Genomic DNA, 24,788 nt, shown 5'->3' with positions numbered 1-24,788 from the left:
AGCCAAAAAGAAGCGACTGCCAATGCAGAAGGGTTAAAACATAGCAGGAAAAAGATTTTTCTGCTCAGTTGGTGTTGTATAAAAGGACATGCAGCAAAGTACGAAAATGAAGTAGCAACCTTAGTGTGTATACCTATAGCACAGTAAATCTAAAGCCCTTCAGATATTGTTCTGCTGTCATTCCCAGTGCCTCTGGCCTTTTATGATAGCCCCATAGCCAAGCTGTGCCCAACAATAGCTGGAGGGTTGCAGCAGTTGTTACAACAGAGGATCGTCCTTCGATTTACCTAAAACAGTGCGGGTGGGTCTGGAGTCCCACATACTCCTGTGTAGCTTATGAACACCACCAACCTATCTTTCCCTTTGCCTACAAAGCTAGGAGACAGAAACAGCACCAGCTTCCCCAGCCGGTTTGTTTTTTAAAAAGCAGATGAGGCACGAGTGAAAAACCAACTGGGACCAATTTTATCTAACAGAATTGGAAAGTAGAAAAAGTCAGGCGGTGGCTCCATTCCTAGATGGCAGCTGCGTCAAGTGCTTTACAATCATCTGACATTTCCAGAGACTGGAGTGTCCGTAGGGAGAAGTTGAGAGATAAGGCAACCTGTAGAAGGGGGGAGGGAGTTTGCAGCCAGTTCCCCAGCCCCCCTCAATCTGGGGTCTTTGCCCCTGTGCTCTTTTCCCAATGTCACTCTGCATGGGTTTGACCGCAGCAAGTTTGGCAGGTGATGCTTCTACCATCCCCATAATAAATGCACACGTGGTACAATCTAGAAGAGAAAGAAGCAAAATTAATTAGCTGCATGCCACCTGATTCTGCTTATGAAGCAGTAGCACACCCCCATGACTTACTTTTTTTTTACCTTTTGGTTGTTACTCGGCTTTCTTTAACTTTTCTTTTCGTGGCACAAGTACTTTCCGCACGTAAGGCATTGCAAACAGTAATGTGAAGAACACCACGTGGCCTAGGAAATAAATAGACTTGTATACCTAGAAGGAGCGAATGAGGAAGCGAGAGTTAAGACATGCTACTGCTGACAGTAAGGGGGGGGGGGAGTCCACTTTCCCCATGGATTAGACTTCTTCAGTACCTTGAGCCACTTTTCCAAACTGAAGAGGCAAAATGGCACCAGAGAATATCCCATGAACATCCAGTGGACAGCTTGCTGAATCACGTAGAAGAAAGGCCGCAAGATAGTGGTCGAGGCCATGGCAGCCAGAGGTGGACTGTCGTGTACCAGGTCAATAAGCTGTAACAAGAAGAACTTGGTCTCCATGGCTAGGATCAGACAACACCAAACCTTACTTTGTATTAACAGCAGTTAAGGGCCCACACCATAGTATGAGCTTCCACTGACTGGACAGGTCTTAACTGTTTTTCTGATTTCTATTTGTTCAGTACTAGAATCTAATGAGCAGCAGCTCTTAAGGTGGAACAGCAGCCCCAGCTGTGGCTTGTCAGTGGTCAGTAAACTCCTCAAAAAGCTAGTTTGTGGGCAGGCTTGAGTTGAGACAGCATGAGCCAGAGTTTTGTGTGGTCTAAAACCAGACTACACATGAAACAGGGATGGGGAAACCGCAGACCTCCAGATGTTGCTGGACTAAACCCCCACCCCTGCCCATCCGCTATGCTGGGCATGAGCTGGGAGTCGACAAAAATGTAGGATGAACACAGGCACCCTAGCCTGGTCTACTGAATTAGATTTCACTGAAGGGACATGTCAACACAAGGGGGCTTGTGAAGAAGGCGCAGCAGAGACTGTACTTTTTGAGAATTCTAAGGAAAAACCATCTTCCGCAGAAACTGCTGCTTGTGACTGGCCCAAGGGTGACCTTGGGCCAGTCACACTTCTCTGAAGTCTCTCAGCCCCACTCCCCTCACAGAGTGTTTGTTGTGGGGGAGGAAGGGAAAGGAGATTGTTAGCCGCTTTGAGACTCCTTAAAGGGAGTGAAAGGCGGGATAACAAATCCAAACTCTTCTTCTTCTTCTTGCCTTCTATCACTGTGCCATTGAGAGCGTGCTCACTTATGGCTTATGTGTGTGGTACGGAAGCTGTACTACCCAGGACAGGATGGGGTTGTGCAGAGTTGTTAAGGCAGCAGAGAGCATTGTTGGCTGCCCACTCTCCACCTTAGAGCAGATTTATGCCACAAGGTGCCATAGGAAGGCACTGGACATAGTAAAAGATCCATCGCATCCTGGTCACTGTCTCTTCGAGCTCCTGCCGTCGGGACGGAGATACAGGACGATGAAGACAAGAACGAGCCGTCTTAAGAACAGCTTCTGCTCCAGAGCGATCTCGGCCCTGAATGGGAAGCCTGGACTTTGAAAGTCATCTAATCTTCCTTGCTGTATTATACTGTATCGTTTTAATTAGTGTTTTTATGGAGCAGTCAAGTAATTTCTTTGTCCCCGAGAGGGGGTAATGACAATAAAGATGATGATGATTATAAATTGACTGCTTAATATGGCTGTCAACCTATAGCCCCCAATCTTAAATCGGTTTGATTCATTGGCATTTACGAAAGCCAAAGTCTTAGCCTTGGGTACTGTAGTGAGAAGAAAACATTTTCTTTCATTCTCCAGTCTAGAACACAAAAGATAGCCTGAAAAACCAAAACCCAACATGACCCTTTGTGAAACTGATGCTGCTCACTTAGGAATCACACAAGGAAGAAGTCAACTAACCTCCAATTCAGAAACTTCATTCCACATCCTTCCTGGCAATCTGGTGTTGCCAATTTATAAGATCTGATGGAGGACTTTCCAAGAAAGGCATAGTACCTAGATCAAGGTGAGCCACCTCCTGCTGCCATACCAAAGCTGGATGAGACTCTAGATTTTGGGAATGAGGCCTTAAGGCTCTGACAGGGTCCTAGAGTCCTCCCATCTCCTTCCCTAAGTATAGTTAGCACTTTAGGGAGTAGGTGGGTGGGCTTTAGGACCTTGCCAGAGCCTTGTGCCTCTTTCCCTAAGCCTCTGGGAAGGCAGCGACTTTAAGAAGAGGGTGGGAGGGGACATCAAAGCTTTTGCCTCACTTCCCACCTCCAGTGAAATAAGGCTGTGTGCAGCCCATGGCTTCTGTGTTGAAGCACTCTTGCAGCCCACTTGGAATGAAAAGTTGGGCCGCCCTGACCTAGAGGCTGACTTTAGCAACAGTTCTACTAACACCACTCATTTAAAGCTCCTCACCTGTCTCTCAACAATGACGATGAGGAACTCCATTTGGAAGCACACCAAGTACCCACAGTGCAGACCGTGCCAGAGAGCCAGGAAAAGCAAGGACAGTGCTTGAGATAGTAACTTGTTCCCCAGGAATTTCAACCGCTTATAAATGTAGCTGTAGATGGAAAACAATAAATCCTTTCAGTTGCCAGTCCTGAAGGCGTTAATCACCATTTAGTTTTCTCAAGAAAAGAATGTCATCTCAAAAAGGTAATGGTGGTTTCATCAAGTTTTGGTTTGGTTTTTTGCTGCAGGAGGCTCCAACAGCAAAAGAAAAGGGTTTTAAACCAGCACTTAAAAACACTGGCGGGCCCTGGTTCAAAGTTATCTTTTTCTCCATGTAGCAGAAATAATTTGATCTCAATTTTATGGAAATAGCTGGTTTTAGTTACATTGGGGTGGGGGCACTGGGCAAACAGATTAATTTGATGCTAAGAATCAAACTTGGGGTGTATGCTTTGGTACTGCGCTATGGCTTTCTTTATATACAAGATTTCTATGCAAGTTAAATCTATTACTATAGACTGCCATGGTGATCACTTCTAACCTCTTAATTAGCTAACTTCTTAGCATAATTTGTGTTCTGTATCTTGGATTTGTTGTGACACCCTTCATATAGGTTTTATTTTACTGCATGATTTTTTTTCTTTATTGGACTGGTTTCTAAAAGATATGGAGAATGCTTTTCAGTTAGGGAAATACAAACATTTGCCCACAAGAAAACCCTCAAGTTGAACAACTTGCGTTCCGGCTTAATTTCTCAATGAGCTGTTCTGGGGGCTCAAACTTTGTCTGGAATCCATTTCCACTATCATAGGCATGCAGCGGATATTTTCTATTTCATGTGTAAAAGCACTTTCTTGATTGGTGCTGTATAATTCCCAGAGTAGCCAAGGTGGTAGTCAACTAAGATTTACTCAGAGCAGACTGAGTGAAATTAATGAAAGTGACTAAATTAGGTCCATTCATTTCGTCTCCTCTGAGTCAAACCTATTTGAATACCACCCAGGGTATTAAAAATCACGATCCCACCAGCTCCAAACGTTACCAGCTTGTAATTCATAATAGGACATTGTCAAGCCAATTTGCAAGATAAGGATAGTTGCGTAGTCGTCACCACTCCAGGTGATGTAAAGAAGGAAAAATGGGTTGGGGATGAACACCTTGCTCTGAAGAAGGTAATCATGTGAATCTACCTGGATTATGCATCTGGATTATGCACAAAGACATTAGGTGAGGCATGGTGAACCTGTGGCCCCTTCAAATGTTGTTCAACTCCCAATTGATACTACCCTAGACAGCATGGCCAGGAGCCACACCATGTGGCAACATCTGAAGAGCCACAGGTTCCCCCATCCCAGAGATTTTGTGTGCATGATGGGAAGGTACATGGTGCTTTTCTGCCTTGCTGAGGCTAAGCAGGTCTCAGGCTTGCTCACTTCCTGGTTGGGAAACCACCAAAGAAGCCTGTATTACACCTAGAGTTCCGTGGGCAAAGAATGGTGGATATACATTTACTAAGTAAGATTGCTTTAAGGTAAAGGTACCCCTGCCCGTTTGGGCCAGTCTTGACAGACTCTGGGGTTGTGCGCTCATCTCACTCTATAGGCCGGGAGCCAGCGCTGTCCGCAGACACTTCCGGGTCACGTGGCCAGCGTGACATCGCTGCTCTGGCGAGCCAGCGCAGCACACGGAACGCCGTTTACCTTCCCGCTAGTAAGCGGTCCCTATTTATCTACTTGCACTCGGAGGTGCTTTCGAACTGCTAGGTTGGCAGGCGCTGGGACCGAGCAACGGGAGCGCACCCCGCCGCGGGGATTCGAACCGCCGACCTTTCGATCGGCAAGTCCTAGGCGCTGAGGCTTTAACCCACAGCGCCACCCGCGTCCCAACAAGATTGCTTTACTTAGTAGTAAACCTAACCAAGAAATAAATCCTACTGAGTTCAAACAAGGAGACTTACTACATTGGGCTAATCGTGAGCACAGAAGCCCTGTCCTTGCCCACTGGTATTTCTACTGATTTCCCTTAAGCTCTGGATATATGCTTTTTTAAACAATTAAACACTGCTCACATTTCAAAACAAAATTTTTTTTCCCTTCCAGTAGCACCTTAAAGACCAACTAAGTTAGTTCTTGGTATGAGCTTTCGTGTGCATGCACACTTCTTCAGATACACACTCTTCTTCAGATACAAGTGTGCATGCACACGAAAGCTCATACCAAGAACTAACTTAGTTGGTCTTTAAGGTGCTACTGGAAGGGAAAAATTTTTTTGTTTTGACTATGGCAGACCAACATGGCTACCTTTCTGTAACTGGCACATTTCAAAAGTGGGACAAGGTAGTAAACACAGAAAAACAGATAGCCTCAGGACTTTTTCTGGTTTTGTACAAAAGGCTACCTCCTCCCTAGCCAGGCTTGGGGACAACTGTTCTGCAGAAAAGCTACCAGCATTGCTTACCGAGCCACCCAGGCGTTGGTGTTCGTGTTGAAGGAGGCGATGGTGCCTGTAAAATAAGGGGTTGTCTCGAACAGCCAGACTTTCATGTTGGCACAAGCATCCCACTTTGGCCTCCCCTTTTCATCCTTCCCGTTGTAGCCAAGTCCCGTGATGATGCAGACTCCTTCCTGCAACGAAACCGGGGAAGATTAACAAGTTCTCTTGACGCTGCTGGCCTTACTCAACAGGCGAAAGTGGTTTAGCAGGCCAAGCTCGGCTTCCAGGCTTACCGTCACCAGCCAGCAGGTAACATACTTATAGAGCATCGTCTTGCCCCAGATCAATATATAAACGCAGCGGAACCAGAAGGGCTGTTCCTGCAGGAAACAAAAAAAAATAAATCTGTGAGGTGAGCTTTGCCCTGGAAATCAGAGGCAAGACTTCAATGAACTTGCTGTGATGGGAGAGTCTGCTCAGTTGCAACATGCAAGAAACAAGAACCTAATGATGAATCAAACATGCAACTCTGGGAAGAAGCTGTGGCTCGTCTCCAAAAACTCGAGCGCAGTTGCAACAGTACAGAGAAATGGCATATAAAGCTGGGTTGTGGTAGGCAAAACTAGTATTAAAATATTCTCATAGATGCATGATGCAAACAGGATGTGCAAAATATCTAACGATGCCTTTCATATAGTTAGCAGTACACATTTATGTATATATACACATAATAAGAAAAGCAGCAGGAAAATTTAAAGGCATGCAATGTTTTGAATGCATTCAATACAAATCGAGTGGTTTCTCATGTAATTTTGAGTGGAAGTGTAGATTTTTGTTTAGAATTATACATTCTCAAGCAAGTGTTTATGGTGGTTCATGGAAAAAGAAGATGCATTGAGATGGGACAGAGACAAAAGCTTCTTCTAGCTGAGAAAGTACTTGGACTCAAGGTAGATAGATAATTTATTATGGTCGGAGACCAGCTTATAAAACACACTTGGGGGTACAATCTCAGAAGGAAAACTAAAATTTATAAATGCGATAAGCGTATAGACACTTAAAACTTTAAGATAAGCTAGTGCAGAGAGATGGCCCAGAGTCACCCATGGAACCGAGTTCGGGGATTTTCTTAACAAACTAGTTTGAGTCGGGGGATTGTTTGCGCCTACAGATCTGTACACAGAAGCTGGCGACCATCCGGGTCGTCTTATGATCTTTGCCTAACAGGAAAAGGTCAAATCTTTGCTTTTCTGGGAGGTCAGTGAGACTCGCCAGCAGGGGATCAATGGTCTCACTATGTGCCTCTTCATAAAAGGGACATCTAAAGAACAAATGCTCTAGGCTTCCTATATCCCCCAATGAACAGGCACAAAGTCTCTGAGCATATGGGACTTTTTTAAAGGATCCTTCCAGGACCGGCAAGGGCAGAGCCAAGCTTCTGGCGGGTGTAAAAGCCCTTCTTGCATTTTTGGATATGAGAAAGAAGAGAGATGCTGCCGGTGCGGCAATATATATCTCTTGATTTCTCCAATTTTATAGTTAGGGCAACTTGAGCAGTCCTGTTGTCTCTCATTGTCTATGATTCTTTGCCTGACCGTAGCTTTTGCCTGGCCCAACCCCAGACTTAGAAGGGCTTGAGAGGCAAACCCCAGTTTCTGAAGGGTGTTCAGGACTGCTGTCTGCCAGCCTGACTGGAACTGGTCGCAGAGGATCAGTGGGGCTATTCCTCAGGGGAGCAGACTCAATGTCAGCCATTTATAGACTGATGTTAGGTGGATATAAGCCTCCACTCTCATCATCCCCGTTTCTAGTCTAACCCATGTGTTTGAAACGCATCTGGGGACTTGTAGGAGAGCTCTGAGTTGGATTGAACTCTCTCAAGGGGGGAGAAAGCAGAGGAAGGTGGGTCCAGAAAGGATCCATAAAGGAGCTGTGCCAACGTTTTGACCTTGTATAATTTTAGGGCTGCGGGGACAAAAAACCCCCCTTGTGCTCTAAAAAATTTAAGACTACAGGGTGGGGTGGCTTAACATTTCCGGCGCTGTTGGATTCTGTAGTGATGGTTTTGGTTTTTGGTCTGACTGGCCTATGTGCTCCTAGAAGTGGTAAAAAGTCTTCGATATTTTCGGAAAAACGGTGCACAAGCAAGCCAGCCCTCAGGAAACTGTCTATATGGAAACGCTGTTTACCTTCTCGCCGGAGCGGTACCTATTTATCTACTTGCACTTTGACATGCTTTTGAACTGCTAGGTTGGCAGGAGCAGGGACCGAGCAACGGGAGCTCACCCCGTCGCGGGGATTTGAACCGCCAACCTTCTGATCAGCAAGCCCTAGGCTCTGTGGTTTAGACCACATACAAATACTCTAGCAATAATAATAATAATTACTAATACTATTCTTCCTGGAGTTACCGCTCTTTCTCCTCCAAGCCCTTCTTACCAGGTAAGCATCTGAGACAAGGTATTCCTCAGGGATGTATGGGGCCACGACAGTGTAGACTACCATGAAGAAGAGGCCCAAGCCCAGGCGCTTAAGGGCAGGCACAAAGCTGAAATGAATGTTGGGGAGCGGGGGGGGGGAGAGAGAGAGAGACAGAGAGAGAGGAAATCAGTCATCCAGTGGTGCACTATTTCAGAACAAAGGGAAAGTGGACTGTGGCTCAAATGGACAATGTTATGTGCTTTTAATTACAATTACTACTTTTATGGGGGGATCCCTGGAGAACTTGAAATCTTGGGCACTGCACATGAGTCTGTAATATTTTGCTTGACCCAATAAAGTTACAGCCCTTACATGGATTTTGGAATCACCAACATGAGGAAGCTGGAATGCCCCACACCCCACAATGTTTGGAGTCTTGATTAGTAGCGCTATGGACAAGAATACTCCAGGCACTGGGAAGCGGGGCAAGGAAAATTACCTGTTGGGTCTTTGGCCTGGAACGTCAGTCAATTCGCCTCTTGTCAGCTTATGATATTGTGTCATGGAGAACTGTGGGCCCACCATGAAGGCACCATAGAAATACACGAAGCCAGTGACTTCCAGTAAAGTAGGAACTCCCCGAACAGCAAACTGTCGTTGTTCAGGAGTGAGAGCCTGCTGTAGAAAAATAATAAAGACACCAGCAACAGCATCAGCACCCATGAATTTGCTTTTGCTTGCATGCATGAGATTTTTTGTTAGTCTTAAAGCTGCCTAACTCACTTGCTCTAAATGCTTTGAAGAACAAGATCCACCATTAGGAATCCCATAGGTCAATCATGGACAGAAATCTCTAGGTTCATAGCATGCTTTGTAGTGTCGTTCATAATCCTAACAGCGAACTGTTCTGGTATTTGCTTTCCTAAGGACTTGTCAACTGCAACTTTTTCTGGCTTTGTTCCCTGGAGTTCTAGAAATGGAAGCAGGGACTGGCACAGAAGAAGCCATGATAAGCTCAAGGGCACAGTAACATATAGCATTTCTCTACCCAATCCTCCCTAACATCCTCAAATGAACTAACCCCCCACTCCCACCCACATATGTCCAAACTTGAAGAAATACTGCTTGATAGACCTGAAAGCAGGAGGTTTTTGCAAAGGAGCGGGAGGATACAAAGTCAGCATTTGCACCAACTTTATTTGTTATTTTTTCCCTTAAGTCATCACTCTGTAATCTTTGCCTCAGGCCTGTGGCCTGTTTAAAAGAAGCTTCATTTAAAAGAGCCCTTCATTTTTCTGGCCTTGTTCCCAGCAGCCCTTATGCAAAGGCATGATTTGGAGTCCTGCCCTCCCCCTCAAATCATGATCTGGATACTGCCGTTGACAGGTCTGAGTGGATTAATGCTTCATAGGTGTTTCAGCATATTCAACGTCCCAGCTGACCGCCCCCTCAGACTGGACGTTTCAAGTCATCTTCTCATGGGCCAAGTTTATCAAGTCTCACTTAGATTGGATGAAGCACATTTTCTGCTCAGCCCCAAGGATAACTTTAAAATAAGAAAGTGAGTTGTGTGTCTGTGTAGTGTTAAGGTGATCAAAATGGCTTAGGAATTTTGGTCCCATTTTCTTTGTAACTAAGGCTTTCCAAGTCTGCCAGCTTTGTTTGCTTCTTGCACCTTTTCTGCTTTCACTGCCTCATCTTTCAAATACAGTCGTACCTTGGAAGTCGAACGCCTTGCTCCCAAACTTCACAAACCCAGAAGTGATTGTTCTGGTTTGCGAACGTTCTTTGGAACCTGAACGTCTGTCGCGGCTTCTGATTGGCTACAGGAGCTTCCTGTGGCTAATTGGAAGCCATGCCTTGGTTCCTGAACGTTTTGGAAGTCAAACGGACTTCCGGAACAGATTCCGTTCGACTTCTGAGGTACCACTGTATCTGTAAATTTCTGATTCTCTTAACAAGCCTGACTTTTGACTTCTTATACCAGATTTTTCCTCTGTGCTTGTTTGTACAAGTGTTTGGAATTTAGAGGTTCACTCATAACCTGTTTGAGAAGTGGACAGTTCCTACCCTGAAAGGAAGACTTTCCTGGGTACCCAGCCTGCTCCACAGGACCCTTTCCTAATTGCTACAGCCTTTATCTCCAATAACTCCCCTGAACACAATCCCGTTGAGAGGAATGGGGGAAAGAAAATGATTCCATTTCACTCACCAATTCCTTTCTGCCATCATAGTAATCAATGACCAAACCTAGGGGTAGAAAGAGATACCAATATAATCAAGGAGGCCAACACTGTACAAAAAGTCAGCCCACCGAATGGCCTGAAAAATCCAATGTTGCAGTTCAGTGAGTATGAACCAGGTTACTATCTGCTTGAGAGGCCACTGGAAGCCCCATGTAATCTGCCCTGGGATTTCCCAATACAGTCGTAGCTTGGTTCTTGAACAGAATCTGTTCCGGAGGTCTGTTCCGACTTCCAAAACGTTCGGAAACCAAAATGTGCCTTCTGATTGTCTGCAGGAAGCTCCTGCAGCCAATCAGAAGCCATGGAAGCCCCATCAGACATTTGGCTTCCAAAAATAGTTCGCAAACCGGAACAGTCACTTCCGAGTTTGCGGCATTCAGGAGCCAAAATGTTTGAGCCGCAAGGCGTTCGCAAACCAAGGTACGACTGTACACATTTTAAAGCAGCAACATAGCTGGACTGTAGGAGGGAATCTGTGGCGCCAAAGCATGGCGATGGAACAGAACTGGATGAGCAAAATTGCTTACCTATCAGCTTGAGAGTCAAGACACAGTGTGGCATGGTCCATTTGATGTCATAGCTCTCTGTGGCAGTGAAGAAATAGCCGGCCATCAGATATAGCTGAAAGACATTAGCCGTGAGGATAAACCGCTGCTTCCTCTATCTGCCCTCCCGCCCCCACTCCCCAGGCTCCTGCTCAGCTCTTGCTGGGCAGAGCAAAAGACAGCAAGATCAGAACCTCAGAGAGGAACACAGAAGGAACAGGTTTACCATCTGAAAGCAGAAGGAAGTGCAGACGGCAGTGACTGTGCGGCCCATGAGCCTCAATATGAGAAACTGAACGAAGACACATATGAGGGAGTGACAGAACTGCGGCCCTGAGGAGGTAAATGTGAGACAATTAGAAACCGCAAGGGAAAGCAACATCGCCCCCCCACCCCCCACTCTGGTACTCACTGGTCGGGCAGCCATCTTCTCAGCCCCCCTTACCAAAGTTGAAGTAGGCAACCGAGAGCCCCGTTAGCGTGTTGTACAGGTGTATGAGGTAGAGGTCTTTCTGGAAAAGGAAATAGCGCTGGAACAAGGCAAAAGGGTATCCTATAGGGAAAGAACAGGAAGACAGATCAGTCCAGACGAACACAAATGGATTCTATAAAAGCATTCCCTTTTGATTATTCTACTATCCAGGGGACGCAGAGGGTGCACCAAACTGACCGTTTAGGACTCACATGAGCTAAGTAAGACTTTACTGTGAGCTCATGGCTATCTTCTAGACTCAGCCCAGTCTGTAAGGAGGAACAGGGAAGTTAAGAGTGCCTTGCTCCAGGGGACGCAGGGGTACACATACCCCAAAACATTTTGTGAATTAAGTTTGTGCTCATTGAGGGGCAGTATTTCAATATGAGTAGAAAATGAGAGAACCCATAAACATTTTTTGAGGGGGAAAAGCAAAATTAAAAACCCCCAAAGAGGCACAGATAAAATTTTATAAAGACTTCAAACCATACAAAAATTATGACAGCATTTTTAAATGAGAACCAGTTATCAATGACAAGAGAACTACATCAGACGTCCAACACTATGTAATGATCAGAGAAAACTTAGACACCCTTTTGAAGTAGAAACCATGGAAAAGTGCATCAATCTTCTAACAGACCCACAAGGCTAATCCTGATAAAGATCTGCCCCATGGAGACAGAAAAAAATTCTCCACCCACTGCATAAGATACTTCCTGAGTCAGTTTTAACTGGGCTGTTGACAATGGCTGAGTATCCTTGGTTTCTCCACACACCCAGAATACTCTTCCAGGCATACTAATGCTGCTAAGTGTGATGCTGTGATCTTTAGAGTGGTATACAAATTTAATACATAATGATAATAATAATAAAATGTTCTTTTAGCACAATTCACTGTGATGCTGCCACATCTTTCTCTCTGTAACTCAACAATTTAAAGTGACTAAGAAACAGAGCTTTGGAAGAAAGGACTGGAGGGAGCTTTGGCTGACACCCTAAACACACCTTTACTTTTTTTCAGTTCAGTCCTATGGAGGAAGAACTAAAGTGCTACGTTTGGAGACACTGGTGCAGAAGCGGCAAAACTTGCCACCCCCACCCACCCCCATGACCTGGATGTTGGGGAGCTGGAGTTGACCATGAACCCATCAGGAGATGCAATGTATTCTAGGGTGCAGGATAGACCGAAATGCCATGTGCCATCCCAAAGAACCCTTGTAAATTAAAATGATTTGTTTCACACACGTCTCATTCCAAAACGCCGACGATAAACTTACCAGTAAAATTTCCTCAGTTGACTATTTCGTATTCAGGCAGTTTACTGATTACACAAGTTTTACTCTCTCTAACTTTTTGTAAGTCTGCATCAAGTGCTTCAACGCTCTGAACTGCAACGCTGTTCTAACCAAGAGCCCCCCCTTGCCTCACCTCTGCTCTCTCTCCCCCCCCATTCATGACTGACAGTTGCACATTTCAGCCAGTTGCACAATGAACTAGATTCTAGTAAGTGTAATCGACCACACAAGCCATATTTTACCATTGCTCTCCAGTACAACCGGCCATGCTATAAATATTACCTAGTAACCAAGTGACATTGTAATTGGATCTCACACTCCTTTCCCCTGAAGAAGTGGTTTATTTATGAGTCTCCTACAGAGCTTTCTGGATTATTTTAATATCAGATATATAGCACAGCTACAACTTCTCTTGCATTTACCCTCATACCAATCCTGTGAGGTTGTACTCCATTATTGTGTTTGTTTTGAAATTAAAGAAACACATTGACAAATCCACAAGTTTATAGCCCAAAGGCTTCAAGCCTCAAGGTTCAAATCTTCCTACTCCCCACCCTCAGGTTTAATGATTTACTAATGGAATCAAAGGTTCAAATCCCATTAGTCTTGTTCTGTGCCACCTAATCCTTTTAGCAGAATTAGCAGCAGCCCACATTCTTGGGAGCTTTTAGACTGCAGATACTCACTAGTGAGATGATGCATGACACACCAATTTAGCACACTTGCACCTCTGGTGAAACAAGTTTCTGAAGCACTGTAGAAATCTGCAAAACCTTAGTTTCCCAGTAATGATTGTAGGATAAAAAGAAATAAGTTGGTGAGCGCTTATTTCTAAGAGCACCCTGAGCTACAAGGGCTGTCACACTTCAACTTTCCTAGAAAGCGGAAGACAAACTAATGCAGCCACAGATACACTGCTTCTCTTCTCTCAAACTAAAAAAATAACTAGCTATCAAGATCCAGGACCAAGCAGTAATTTTAAGGGATAAATTCACACACAAGTGTTCTGGTACGCAATGTGGATTATTGTCCTTATGACACGCCTTGCCAATGCAATGATGTCGTTAATCACAGGCACTATTCGCTCCAAACTTATCTCTGCAGCCATAAAAGCAAGAGTTCCAAAAGAAATGCTGATTCTCAGAATGCTCCTGACGGTAGGAGGTAGGTGGCAAAGTTCTTGGCAAAGTTGAGGACGTAGAGCAACCAGAAACTAAGAGTCTCTGAATACCATGAAACTGAGAGTCATGATTCCAATGTACTCATAATGCCAGAGGCTTTGCCTAGGAGCTTGATGAAGAAAAGGCAGGTAGCATTTACACAGAGCACTGCTTACAGTCTGGACCAGGAGGAGATCTTACTAGCACCTTCCCTGTCCACTCCCATTAGATCTTCAGTGAGGCCTGTCTCTGGGTTCCCTTCTACTGGAGATGTGACCAGCATCCAGCTGGGGACTGGCCCTTCCTGGCTGTGGCCACCCAACAGTGGGCCGCTCTCCTCAAGGAGGCTGACCTGGTGCCTCCTTTGAAATCATTTCAGCAGCGAGGCTATTTTCCAGGCCTCTTAGTCCAATCAGTTTTTATCTCGGCTGGTGATTTGTTGCTACCTTCTTATATTTTTAGAGTGCTTTCATACATTTTAAATGTTTTATTGGATTTTGTATTACAGTACCGTAAGTCACCCTAGGAATTATTTGAGAAGCAGGGCAGAAATTCTTGTAATAAAAATAAGATAAGAGGGATCAATGTTTGGGGAAATTATCCTGTCGAGGCCTTATCTGATACAGTTCGGAGCTGCACCAGTGGTACGTGCCAATGGGGTTTGCACAGAACTCCCCAATCGATTGTACGCTGTGTGTCAAATTTGTATTCCTCCTATTCTGATCCCTTTCTTAGTGACCCCAAACTGCCCCCTCAGCTTCTCTCCTGGCATGGCCATCCCTGACCTCAACATGTATCCAAAAGAATGTTATATAATCCAACATTAGACTTCCTGAGGACCTGGCAATGCTCACCTGGGAAGGGTCATCTGTCTGTGGTACAGCACAGGTGTTGCAAGCCGAATGTCCCAGGTTGTATTTCCAGCCCCTCCAGTAAAAACATCCCAGGTTCCTGCGCTAGGAAATATCACTCTCTTTCCAACACCTTGGAAAGTTGATGCCAATCAAGAGTGAGCAGTACTGGGCTAATAAACCAATGACCCAACTCAAGATCATAGAATCGTAGAGCCTGAGGATAATCTAGTCCAGCTGTCTGCAATACAGGAATACACTGCTGTCCCATATGGGGATTAAACCTGCAACCCTGGCATTGTTAGCACCACTCTAACCAACTGAGCTATCAGTAGCAAACCCTTCTTCTCAGGGACAGGCTGTGGAATGAGCACACAGTCAAAAGAGAGTTGGTGGAAACATAGCACACTTTGTGCACTGCAAATCTTGTTCACATCCAACCATATCAGTGCATCCAGAGACATGAAAACATGTAGAAGGAGCGTGAGAGGTACAGAATGCTGATATCACAGTATCACTAGACAGCTGAGAACGAAAGCCCCAAATGCTGGGCATCAAGGCAGCCGACATGCTAGTGCTGAAGGCTAACTTTCCACTTCAAGTACCAAAAGAGTACTAGAGAAAGGTTACCAGACGTCCCCGTTTCCCGGGGACAGTCCCCAGATTTACAAATCAGTCCCCATACAAAATCCACCGAAGTTGAAAAGTGTCCCCGGATTCATTGAAAAAAAGCTGGTAACCTTATACTAGAGGGCCAAAAACACTACCGGCAAATGAATACAGAAACTATTATATGGAAGATTGTGACAGTTAAGAAGCCAGCTGGAGACCTGACATGGAAAAAGCAGAAGTACTACATAGTAAATGAAAGCATTCATTCGGTAAAAATGTGAGGTGCATGATCAGACAGTGCTGGATATTAGTTCAAAATGCTGTCTTCCTGTAGATCTTACACAATGCCCATTGACATAAATGCATTTTTAATCCAACGCTCACCTGAGATGAGTAAAGCTGCCTCCAATAAGGTGTGGTGCTGAAAGCACAGGTGAAGCTAGGGCAAGATCCAATTACGATACAGCTCATGCCATATAGGATTGCATTTCCAGAAGGAACGACTGTACAGGGCATTTTGTAAAGTGCTGTAGCTTATGCTTACTAGGAGTTCCGTGTGCACAGTGGCTCCTGAGTGTGCACCTTGAAGTACAACCACCTTGCCTGGCAGAGAGATAGTGAACTGTCTGTTTACAGACAAGGGAACAGTCCCACATAAGCAGCCCTGCAGAGCCGTTACCTTAGCATAACTTAAAGGCAATTGAGTTGGGTAGGGCTGAGCAGTGTTTCCCAACTTGGGAACCATATGGCCCCCTGGGGGCCCCCAGCGTATTCCAAGGGGGCCACAAGATAAAATCGCACAAATTGGGGGGGGGGGCATAGCACCAGCCTAGGGAGCCACAGAGGGAAGCGAGAAGTGAAGAGAGGGAAATCATTATTTTTTAAAATCCTGATTGACTGGCTATCCACTTGGCCAATCACAGCGGGTAAGGGGGCGGCCCACCAGGGCCTAGCACTCCTTTTTGCCACGTGTGTTTTCTTGGAGCAGTCCTGGTTTGTTTCTGGGGGGAGAGGGCAATCGCTGAGGCTCCCGTTTTGACCAGTAGAGCTTGCAATCCAGAACCCCCAGCTCAGGCGTGGTGGGCGGGTGGCAAGGGATGGGGCTGGGAGAGCCAGAGCTGCTTGTTGCTGCTGCCAGTGCTGGGCCCGGTGGCAGCCTGGGCCTGACTCTGCAAAGTGCAGGGTGCAATCCACCCCACCGTCTAGCCGAGGGGGATCTGATGCTGCTGACTTGCATCTAGTAAGTAAGTGTCTACTCAGAAGAAAGCTGAACTGAATTCAGTGGACCTTACTCCCAGGTAAGTGTGTTTGGGGCTGCAGTGTTTTATCTAGGCAGCCAGGGCACCTCCGGATGACAAGATCTTTTTGCACCAGGTCAGTGAAGCCTTTTAAAATTCTACCACATATGCAGAACTCCCTATGTGCCTTTTGGACTGTATCTGCAGGTTCCCCCCCCTGTGTCAAATAATTGGGGTGAAATAATCATTGTTTGCTTTTTATAATTCACGGAAGATGGATCTCCCTCGATAGGTTCTGGACTCTCCTTCCTTGGAGGTTTCTAGGCAGAGGTTGGGTGGCCATCTGTCATGGATGCTTTAGCTGAGTTTCCTACATAGCAGTGGGATGGACTAGAAAGATGACCCTTGGGGTCTCTTCCAGCTCCATGAGTCTATGTTCCTTTGATTCAACAACATTTTATTATGTTCCTATCATTTTATGTAATTGCATTTTGTATCAATTATTAAAATTATAAATAAAACTTGTTCTATTTACAAACAAAACATTTAAATAGCTACCTTTCTACCGGTAGGATGGGGGAGGGGCATGGGCATAGCCAGGATTTTTGTTGGGGGGGGGAGCAGAAACTCAGATTTGTATTGATTTTTACTTATTGGAGGAGGAGCTGTCCCCCTTGGCTACGCCCATGGGGGGGCACAGGAAGGAAACAAGGTGGGAAGGGGGGCCACGGTCCAAAAAGGGTTGGGAAACACTGGGGTAGGGGACAGAGCAGGTGGAGCACCTCTGGCAAGTGGAGAAGGAGATAGGCAATAACGCACACCATCACTAATCTTATAAAGAAGACTGATGTAACCAGCATCAGATACACAAGACTGATGTAGCCAGCATCAGATACATCTGAGATAGACAGGCTATTTTATCTTTGTAAGGAACACAAGCGTAGGGTGCACACTTCAAAACAGATACAGAAAAAAAGCTTGAAAAATGATTGGTCTAGATTTAAAACGGGTCCAAGTGTTTTTTCTTTCTAAGATTTATTCTGTCAATCCCTTTAAGTCGCCTCTCTCACTGTTCATAAAAACATGACGCATGGATGGAAATGGCAAAAGTTATTGCGGGAGTGAACTATTCTGCACTGACCAGAAGGGAATAGCCCACAAAAGAAGTGCTCTGCATCAAGCCTTATTGGGAAGAAACTGCTGACAGGTGTCAGGGGTTAGGAGAAATCTGGTGCCCCAATGAGAAGAAAAAGAGGGCAAGAAGCTTGTTTGGGAAAGAAGGAGGAGTTTGGATTTTATATCCCTCTTTATCACTACCCGAAGGAGTCTCAAAGCGGCTAAGATTCTCCTTTCCCTTCTTCCCCCACAACAAACACTCTGTGAGGTGAGTGGGGCTGAGAGACTTCAGAGAAGTGTGACTAGCCCAAGGTCACCCAGCAGCTGCATGTGGAGGAGCGGAGGCACGAACCCGGTTCACCAGATTACGAGTCTACTGCTCTTAACCACTACACTACACGGTGGATACTTGTCTTCTTTCATTTCATTACCTGATAAGGCAGAGGTGGGTACCTGTCCCCCTCCAGATGTTACTGGACTCCCATCAGCCCCAAGAAGCATAGTCACAGGTGTTGGGAATAGTAGGACCGCATCTGGAGGACCACAAGTTAATTACTCCCTGACCTAAGGGATCAGAGTGTGGCTGTGCAAGTGACATGCTGATCATGGTCACTTGGCTCTGGCACATTCTGGAAACTGGATGGCCACTGTGGGTTTGGCAAACTGGGAGGTTCTGTAAGAGGAGATTGGTTCCGGTTTCATTTACAAAATCATCCCAGAATACCTGCAAGTGAGGATCAAGAGAAAGAAATTAGTAAGAGGCTCCTGAAATTAGCAATAATGTTCTTGGCCATCAAAGCGAGGAAGGAATTGTGTGGCTCAAGAAAGATGTTGTGCTGCATTTTGACAATGCTGAACCTCCGGAGTGCAGTACATTTACACAATACTTCTCACGTGAGATCAGTTGATAGCAAGATCAGCAGATCTGCCTCGCCCTACTCAATAATTAACAGTGATCCAACTTTCCCACATGATCCTCTTAGTTAAGACAGCCACACCTTAGCAGAGTTCCCAGTTAGGTTTCGATGCTTCTCCACAGTATGTGCAATGCAAACCTTTTACTTCTGAGAAAACACACATGATCAGGCTTGGTCTAAACTGAGACTAAGACATGTGGAGAATTTAAACTGAAGTAGTTGGTTTTTAGAAGTGATTGGCAAGTAAGAGAGACCATAAATAGGTCCCTAGAGCATTGCTTCCTTGGAAGCATCACCACTATCCTGTTTGAAAGCACAGTGGTCCCATCTTGGAGTATTACCACCTCAGGTTTCCCCATCAGAGGTCTTTACATAAACTCAGAGCTAGTTTTCATTTGCACAATTAAGATACAGTCCTCCTAGTTAAACTGAACACAGTCAGTTATCTTTTTCCTTTGATATGCATTCCTAAACATCTAAAAATCAAAACATTTTAAAATTAAGCCTGGTGATAGTGATTCATATTTAGCTGAACAGGTCTCCCTGGAAAAAAGAGAGTCCACCATCCACATTTCAGAATGCCAAGAGATCCAAAGGAACACAGAAAAAGACATTCTAACGTTGCAGCTCTGAATTGAGGGACTACTTATTTTGGCCTGGGAACACACACACAAAACTGCAAAGATGGCTTCTGTGGAACACAGATATGCTTTCCTCCTAGCAGAACTTAGCTTAGTGCCACCAAAACGTATATTAACCATGAGAGCTGGAGAGAGATAAAGAATACATGTAAGTTCCTGCCATAGCAGTGCCTCTCCAAGCCGTCTGGCTAGCTGGCTTTAGGAGGAAATTTGAGATGTCCTGTAATTGTTCACTTCTAATGCCAAGTTTGATTCATGCCCAAACTTACAGATCCTTATGCACAGCAGCAGATGGCACACACAAATTCAATGGTGTAAAGATGGTATGCACTTTCCTGCCAAAGAGAGGACTAAGAGTGAATGGGGTATCTGTTTTGTTTTAGGTGAATTAGACTTAGAAGACTGTCAGAATTCAGAAAAACCACCCTAAGCCATCCATATCCATTGTAAAGGCTGTTGGGAAGCCACAAATCCAAAACATAGCTATGACTCATCCTTTACTTTCAAGCCTGCCTATCAATCTGCATGTGGTGCCATGAGCCCAGCAATGTCTAGCACTCAACATGGTGCCCCCACAATCTTCACTGATGCTTGGAGACATAACCTTTCTTTCATCTAAAAATAACCTGGAATCCTTCCACCCTTTCTTTTCTTGTGTTGTGCTGGACTTGGAATAGGGCAGACAGAACTAGAAATTCTCCAGCCCTAACCATGTCTACTTAGAAATATGTCAATGGAAGTATGCTTAGAACTGTGTCACAGGTTACAACTCCAGCACTATTCATTTTATGACATGCATATGTGCTCCCAAGGTCACTCATATATTTTTCTGCCCTAGACTTGGGCTGCAGGCAGACCACCAGGAGTTTCAAGCAGCTGTAGCCAGGGGGTGATTGCTGATTCAGAAGGCAGGCAGCTGAACTCATGCACCTTTGTAGGAGTGAAAAGTAACTGCACCTGTTTCTGCTTCCTTCTCCGCAATCATGAAAAAAGGAAAGGAGCCATGCTGCCCTTATTCAGTGCTCACTGCTCTAACTCTTAATGGCAGATCAGTGCTCATTTCACACACCTGTACGCAAGGAGTGATTGTAGATTAGGAGTGGCTAACCTAAGATCCTCCAGATGTTGAACTCTTAACTCCCATTAGCTCCAGTCAGCAAAGCTCAAGGGATGATGGGAATTGTTGTTGGTGTCTGTCTGCCAAACCACTACGTTAGCAGCACCGAAGCGGCCTTCCTGGGGCGCAAGCCTGGGCAGTGTGTGTGGAGGTCCTGGGTTGCCCAAACAAGAACACTCCCCTCTCAGCCTTGCTGATATGGTCCAAAGGAAAACAAAGCAGTACAGTGGTGCCCCGCAAGACGAAAAACTCGCAAGACGAAAGGGTTTTCCGTTTTTTGAGTCGTTCCGCAAGACGAATTTCCCTATGGGCTTGCTTCGCAAGACGAAACGTCTTGCGAGTTCTTGCGAGTTTGTTTCCTTTTTCTTAAAGCCGCTTTCTAAGCCGTTAATAGCCGTGCTTCGCAAGACGAAAAAACCGCAAGACGAAGAGACTCGCGGAACGGATTAATTTCGTCTTGCGAGGCACCACTGTACATTTGGCACCAGGTTGGCTGCAGGAGTTGCCGAAATGAAGTGTACAAGGCAACATCCAACTGTTTTGGGAACTCCACTATGGATTTGTGGGGTTTACCCCTAAGCCTTTTCATCTCCTGAAGGTGTCCCACAAGGCAGCTGAGGTTTAGGATCAGAGTTTTCCTTCTCCTAGATGGGCTACCTTTCCAAGCTGACAAGCTTCGTCTGCCCCTCAATTCCCTCTATGGCATGTGTAGAAACTGCCTACTTGACCACTGGACACACCATTGGTTTCATCTGCTCCGTCCGCTGGAGCCTGTCTTCACATGCAGGGGAAGTCCCTAACTCACCAAGGATTTGAGACCCATCAACTGCCCTCACCTGGTTTAGCCGGCCAGTTGAAGCCGTTTCCTGGGGTGTGGCTGCTATCACATTGCAACAGCTTCTAGGAGCCACAGGTGAGAACTGAGTGCAGGGTGAGGATCAAAGGTGGACAGGACAAACTACCCCAGAAGGAGCATGGTGTGTCCCCCAGCAGAGGTACTACCCCTCCCCTAGCACACCATCTGCAACAACATCTGGAGGCCTAGAGGTTAGCCACCTTTGCCATACAAGTAATGAAGGACAGTAGGGTTCCCATGGCTTTGACAGCTATGTAAAACAAACAACAGAGTTCTGCAGGACCCTTAAGACTAGCTGATTTATTACAGCATAAGCTTTTATGGATTCTGAGAGAGAAGACTGGTATGTGAAACCCACTGCATAGGACTGAGAAATGACACTGCTTAACTCAAGTTCTGTCTTCTACACAGTTATTAAAAGTAGGTAAGTCTTGCTGTCCCCTTCCTTGGCAGACAGTCAGTCAAACAACTTGCTGATCCCAATCTCTATGGCAGACATCTGTAACAAAGGCAAGGGGAACAGAAACCAGAAAGGCTATGGAGGTCAGTATACATACAAGAACAGCCTTGCTAGATCAAACAGAAGAACCTTTCCCTGTTTCGAAGTGATCAGCCACATGCTTCTAAGAAGCCCACACAGAAGGGCAGCCCACGATTTCCTGTTCTCTCTCTCTCTCTCTCTCTCTCTCTCTCTCTCTCTCTCTCACTCTCACACACACACACACACACACACACAGACACACTACAACTGCAATTTAGGATAAGCAGCCTTATGGTAAATCAGACTATTTCTCCATACCGCTCTCAGTGGCCTACTGAGAAGAAGTAGCAGTGGCTCTCCAGCAGAGTTCTTTCCCAGCACCTGCCCCTCAAGATTTATTCTTATAACTTTACTTGTAAAACAATTAAGATCCTCCAGATGCAACGGGCTACCAAAAAACCCCAAAAACACCCCCCCCACACACTTCCTCTGCATGTTAACCACATGCTACAGGCTCCCTCCCAGTTTTCCCAGGAAGTGCATTTCAGAGAATATGCGGGTTATTATAATTATTCTGCTTATTCCTACCCGGCCTTCCTCCTCCCCCCCCCCGACAGGGGCTCAAGGCGGCCTGTAGACGAAAATAGGAACAGCTGGAACATGTGCAGGAAAGAGGACTGGGCTTTTGGCGGGTGTGGCTTTATCCCTGGCGCCACAGGTGAGCTGCTCCACGCGGAGAAGGGTCCGCCTGTCCTCCTCCGGGCCACACACGTGTGCGCGGGGTACGTGGGAATGGGGTGTCCTGCCCGCAAGCCATGCCCCGCTCCTCTCCCTCCCTCACCCCGCGCAGCACCACCACCCGCCGGTCCGCCCCGTCCCTTACCCACCCATGAAAATGGACAGGATGAGGCGCAGCGCCTGCTCCGAAGTGCCCAGCGAGCTCGCCACCTCCGCCAGGCTGGTGGCTATGTGGAAACCGGCCCCGGCGCCGCCGCCGCCCTCGTCCGCCATCTTCTCCGCCCGCCCGACTGGACCCGCTCTGGTGACCCCTTCCGACGCCCGGCAACGGCACCGGCGGCGCGCCGGCCCCCTCACCCAAGCCCCGCCCCCCGCGGCGCCCCGCCTCTCAGGCCCATTGGCCTCCGGGCCGCCGGCTCCCGCGCCTCATTGGCTAACAGGTGGCAGGGGGCGGAGCGAGCGCCTCCGAAGCGTAACTGAGGCAAAGGTTACTCACGCCTCCCCGCCCCCCCCCACGCGAGAGGGCGGTGTCTAGGAGTGGGAGGGGGGAGAGGGAGGGGGAAGCTGTTTCCTATTGGGGAGGAAGGGCGGCGTCCCGAGCGCGAGGCGGATCCCCGCTTCTCATTGGCTCCCTTCAGACAGGAGAGAACCAGGGAGGGAGGGGGGACGGAGGAGGAGGCGTTGCCGGGGTTACTGTCGGGCGCGAGGCGGGAGGAAGGGGCGGGCGCGGCCTTTGGGCTGGCATTGCACGTTCAGACGTTGAAAAAAGAATTATATATATAATCCACACCGGTGTTTAAAATAAAACCATCGTCATCTTCAAAATAATAAAAACCCATCATTATAATGAAAATTATGTTTCATCATCAAAATAATAAAACCTATCATCATCATCATCATCATCTGGCTTTTATTTTAAAGGCACATAAGGAAATGAGGAGGGCATACTGGATCAGGCCAATGAATTGCCTAGTCACTTATGACAGCCCTTTCCTGAACTCCAGAACCCTCTCATGATTTCTTCAGTATTCCATGCTCGAATATCAAAAAAACGAAGATCATGGCCACTGGTCCCATCACCTCCTGGCAAATAGAAGGGGAAGAAATGGAGGCAGTGAGAGATTGTACTTTCTGGGGCTCCATGATCACTGCAGACGGTGACAGCAGCCACGAAGTTAAAAGACGCCTGCTTCTTGGAAGAAAAGCAATGGCAAACCTAGATAGCATCTTAAAAAGCAGAGACATCACCTTGCCAACAAAGGTCCGTATAGTAAAAGCCATGGTTTTCCCAGTAGTGATGTATGGAAGTGAGAGCTGGACCATCAAGAAGGCTGATTGCCGAAGAATTGATGCTTTTGAATTCTGGTGCTGGAGGAGACTCTTGAGAGTCCCATGGACTGCAAGAAGATCAAACCTCTCCATTCTGAAGGAAATCAGCCCTGAGTGCTCACTGGAAGGACAGATCCTGAAGCTGAGGCTCCAAGACTTTGGCCACCTCATGAGAAGAGAAGACTCCCTGGAAAAGACCCTGATGTTGGGAAAGATGGAGGGCACAAGGAGAAGGGGACGGCAGAGGACGAGATGGTTGGACAGTGTTTTCGAAGCTACCAACGTGAGGGAGGCAGTGGAAGACGGGAGTGCCTGGCGTGCTCTGGTCCAGGGGGTCACAAAGAGTCGGACACAACTAAACGACTAAACAACAACAACAAGAAAATGAGGAGGGCATACTGGATCAGGCCAATGAATTACCTAGTCACTTATGACAGCCCTTAGCCCGCTTTCCTGAACTCCAGAACCCTTTCATGATTTCTTCAGTATTCCATGCTATTATGTGCAGGAAGCAGAGCTGAGATAGGGAGAAAGGATATCCCAGCCAATGCTGTCCTTCAGTTTATTAAAGGCAAGGATGTTCATTCTGACTTGCCTATAAATTGTCTGGACTATAATTATTTTAAAAATAAAAATGGCATGCTTTAGATGATACAAACGACTCCATGTTATTGCTTTCTAACTATTTCCATTCTGCTGTTCTGCTAGTTCCTAACAATGCAGATTCTTTAAAAGGGCAATACTGATTAAAAAGGAAGGCCCATTAAGAAGCAAACTTATTTCCCTAAATCTTTTGTCCCTGGCTTCCTTCCGAGGTAAACAAAATGAATTTCCACTTGCTGTTTAAGGACATCCTTCTATACTCCAGATAGGCTGCTCCCCCTTCCTTAGCCTCTCAGCCAGCCGGCCTTCTGCAGACGGTTGCCATCCCTCTGGGTAATATGTCAGGGGGCACAGATACCATTTTCTCTCATTCTGCCATCCCTTTTCTTTCTCTCTTCCCCCTGTTATAGAAAAAAACCCTGCTCCTTTTCCCTCACGGGGTATTCCAGAGCCCGTATAGAGTCCTTAAGTGTGTCCCCTATCGG

The 24,788-nt window shown here is 46.3% G+C and overlaps 1 protein-coding gene and 1 long non-coding RNA gene across 2 annotated transcripts; one reads left to right on the top strand and one right to left on the bottom strand.

The window, feature by feature from the left end:
- Positions 1–442: 442 nt before the first annotated feature.
- Positions 443–22,706, bottom strand: LPCAT3 (lysophosphatidylcholine acyltransferase 3). The gene is made up of 13 exons (XM_053370289.1): positions 22,521–22,706; positions 11,323–11,430; positions 11,104–11,210; positions 10,860–10,953; positions 10,299–10,336; positions 8,586–8,764; positions 8,105–8,213; positions 5,959–6,045; positions 5,690–5,856; positions 3,194–3,341; positions 1,092–1,250; positions 864–990; positions 443–770 (listed from the first exon to the last, which is right to left on the bottom strand). The coding sequence occupies exons 1-12, from the start codon at positions 22,642–22,644 to the stop codon at positions 874–876; spliced, it is 1,437 nt and encodes a 478-aa protein (XP_053226264.1). The 5' UTR covers positions 22,645–22,706; the 3' UTR covers positions 443–770; positions 864–873.
- LOC128404605 (uncharacterized) lies at positions 6,040–12,682 on the top strand. Its single transcript, XR_008328143.1, has 2 exons — positions 6,040–6,277; positions 12,371–12,682. It is a non-coding gene; the product is annotated as an uncharacterized LOC128404605 (long non-coding RNA).
- Positions 22,707–24,788: the final 2,082 nt, after the last annotated feature.

Source organism: Podarcis raffonei, chromosome 17, assembly GCF_027172205.1.
Source record: "Podarcis raffonei isolate rPodRaf1 chromosome 17, rPodRaf1.pri, whole genome shotgun sequence".
Lineage (NCBI taxonomy): Eukaryota > Metazoa > Chordata > Lepidosauria > Squamata > Lacertidae > Podarcis > Podarcis raffonei.
This window is presented reverse-complemented; position numbering and strand designations above follow the sequence as displayed.

Coding starts and splice junctions, on each gene's coding strand:
- LPCAT3 (XM_053370289.1), bottom strand. CDS start 22,644: ATGGCGGACGAGGGCGGCGGCGGCGCCGGGGCCGGTTTCCACATAGCC. Junction 10,954..11,103: donor CTTCCTTCTGCTTTCAGATG/GTAAACCTGTTC, acceptor AATGTCTTTCAG/CTATATCTGATGGCCGGCTA. Junction 6,046..8,104: donor TTGTCTCAGATGCTTACCTG/GTAAGAAGGGCT, acceptor TGTTTCCTGCAG/GAACAGCCCTTCTGGTTCCG.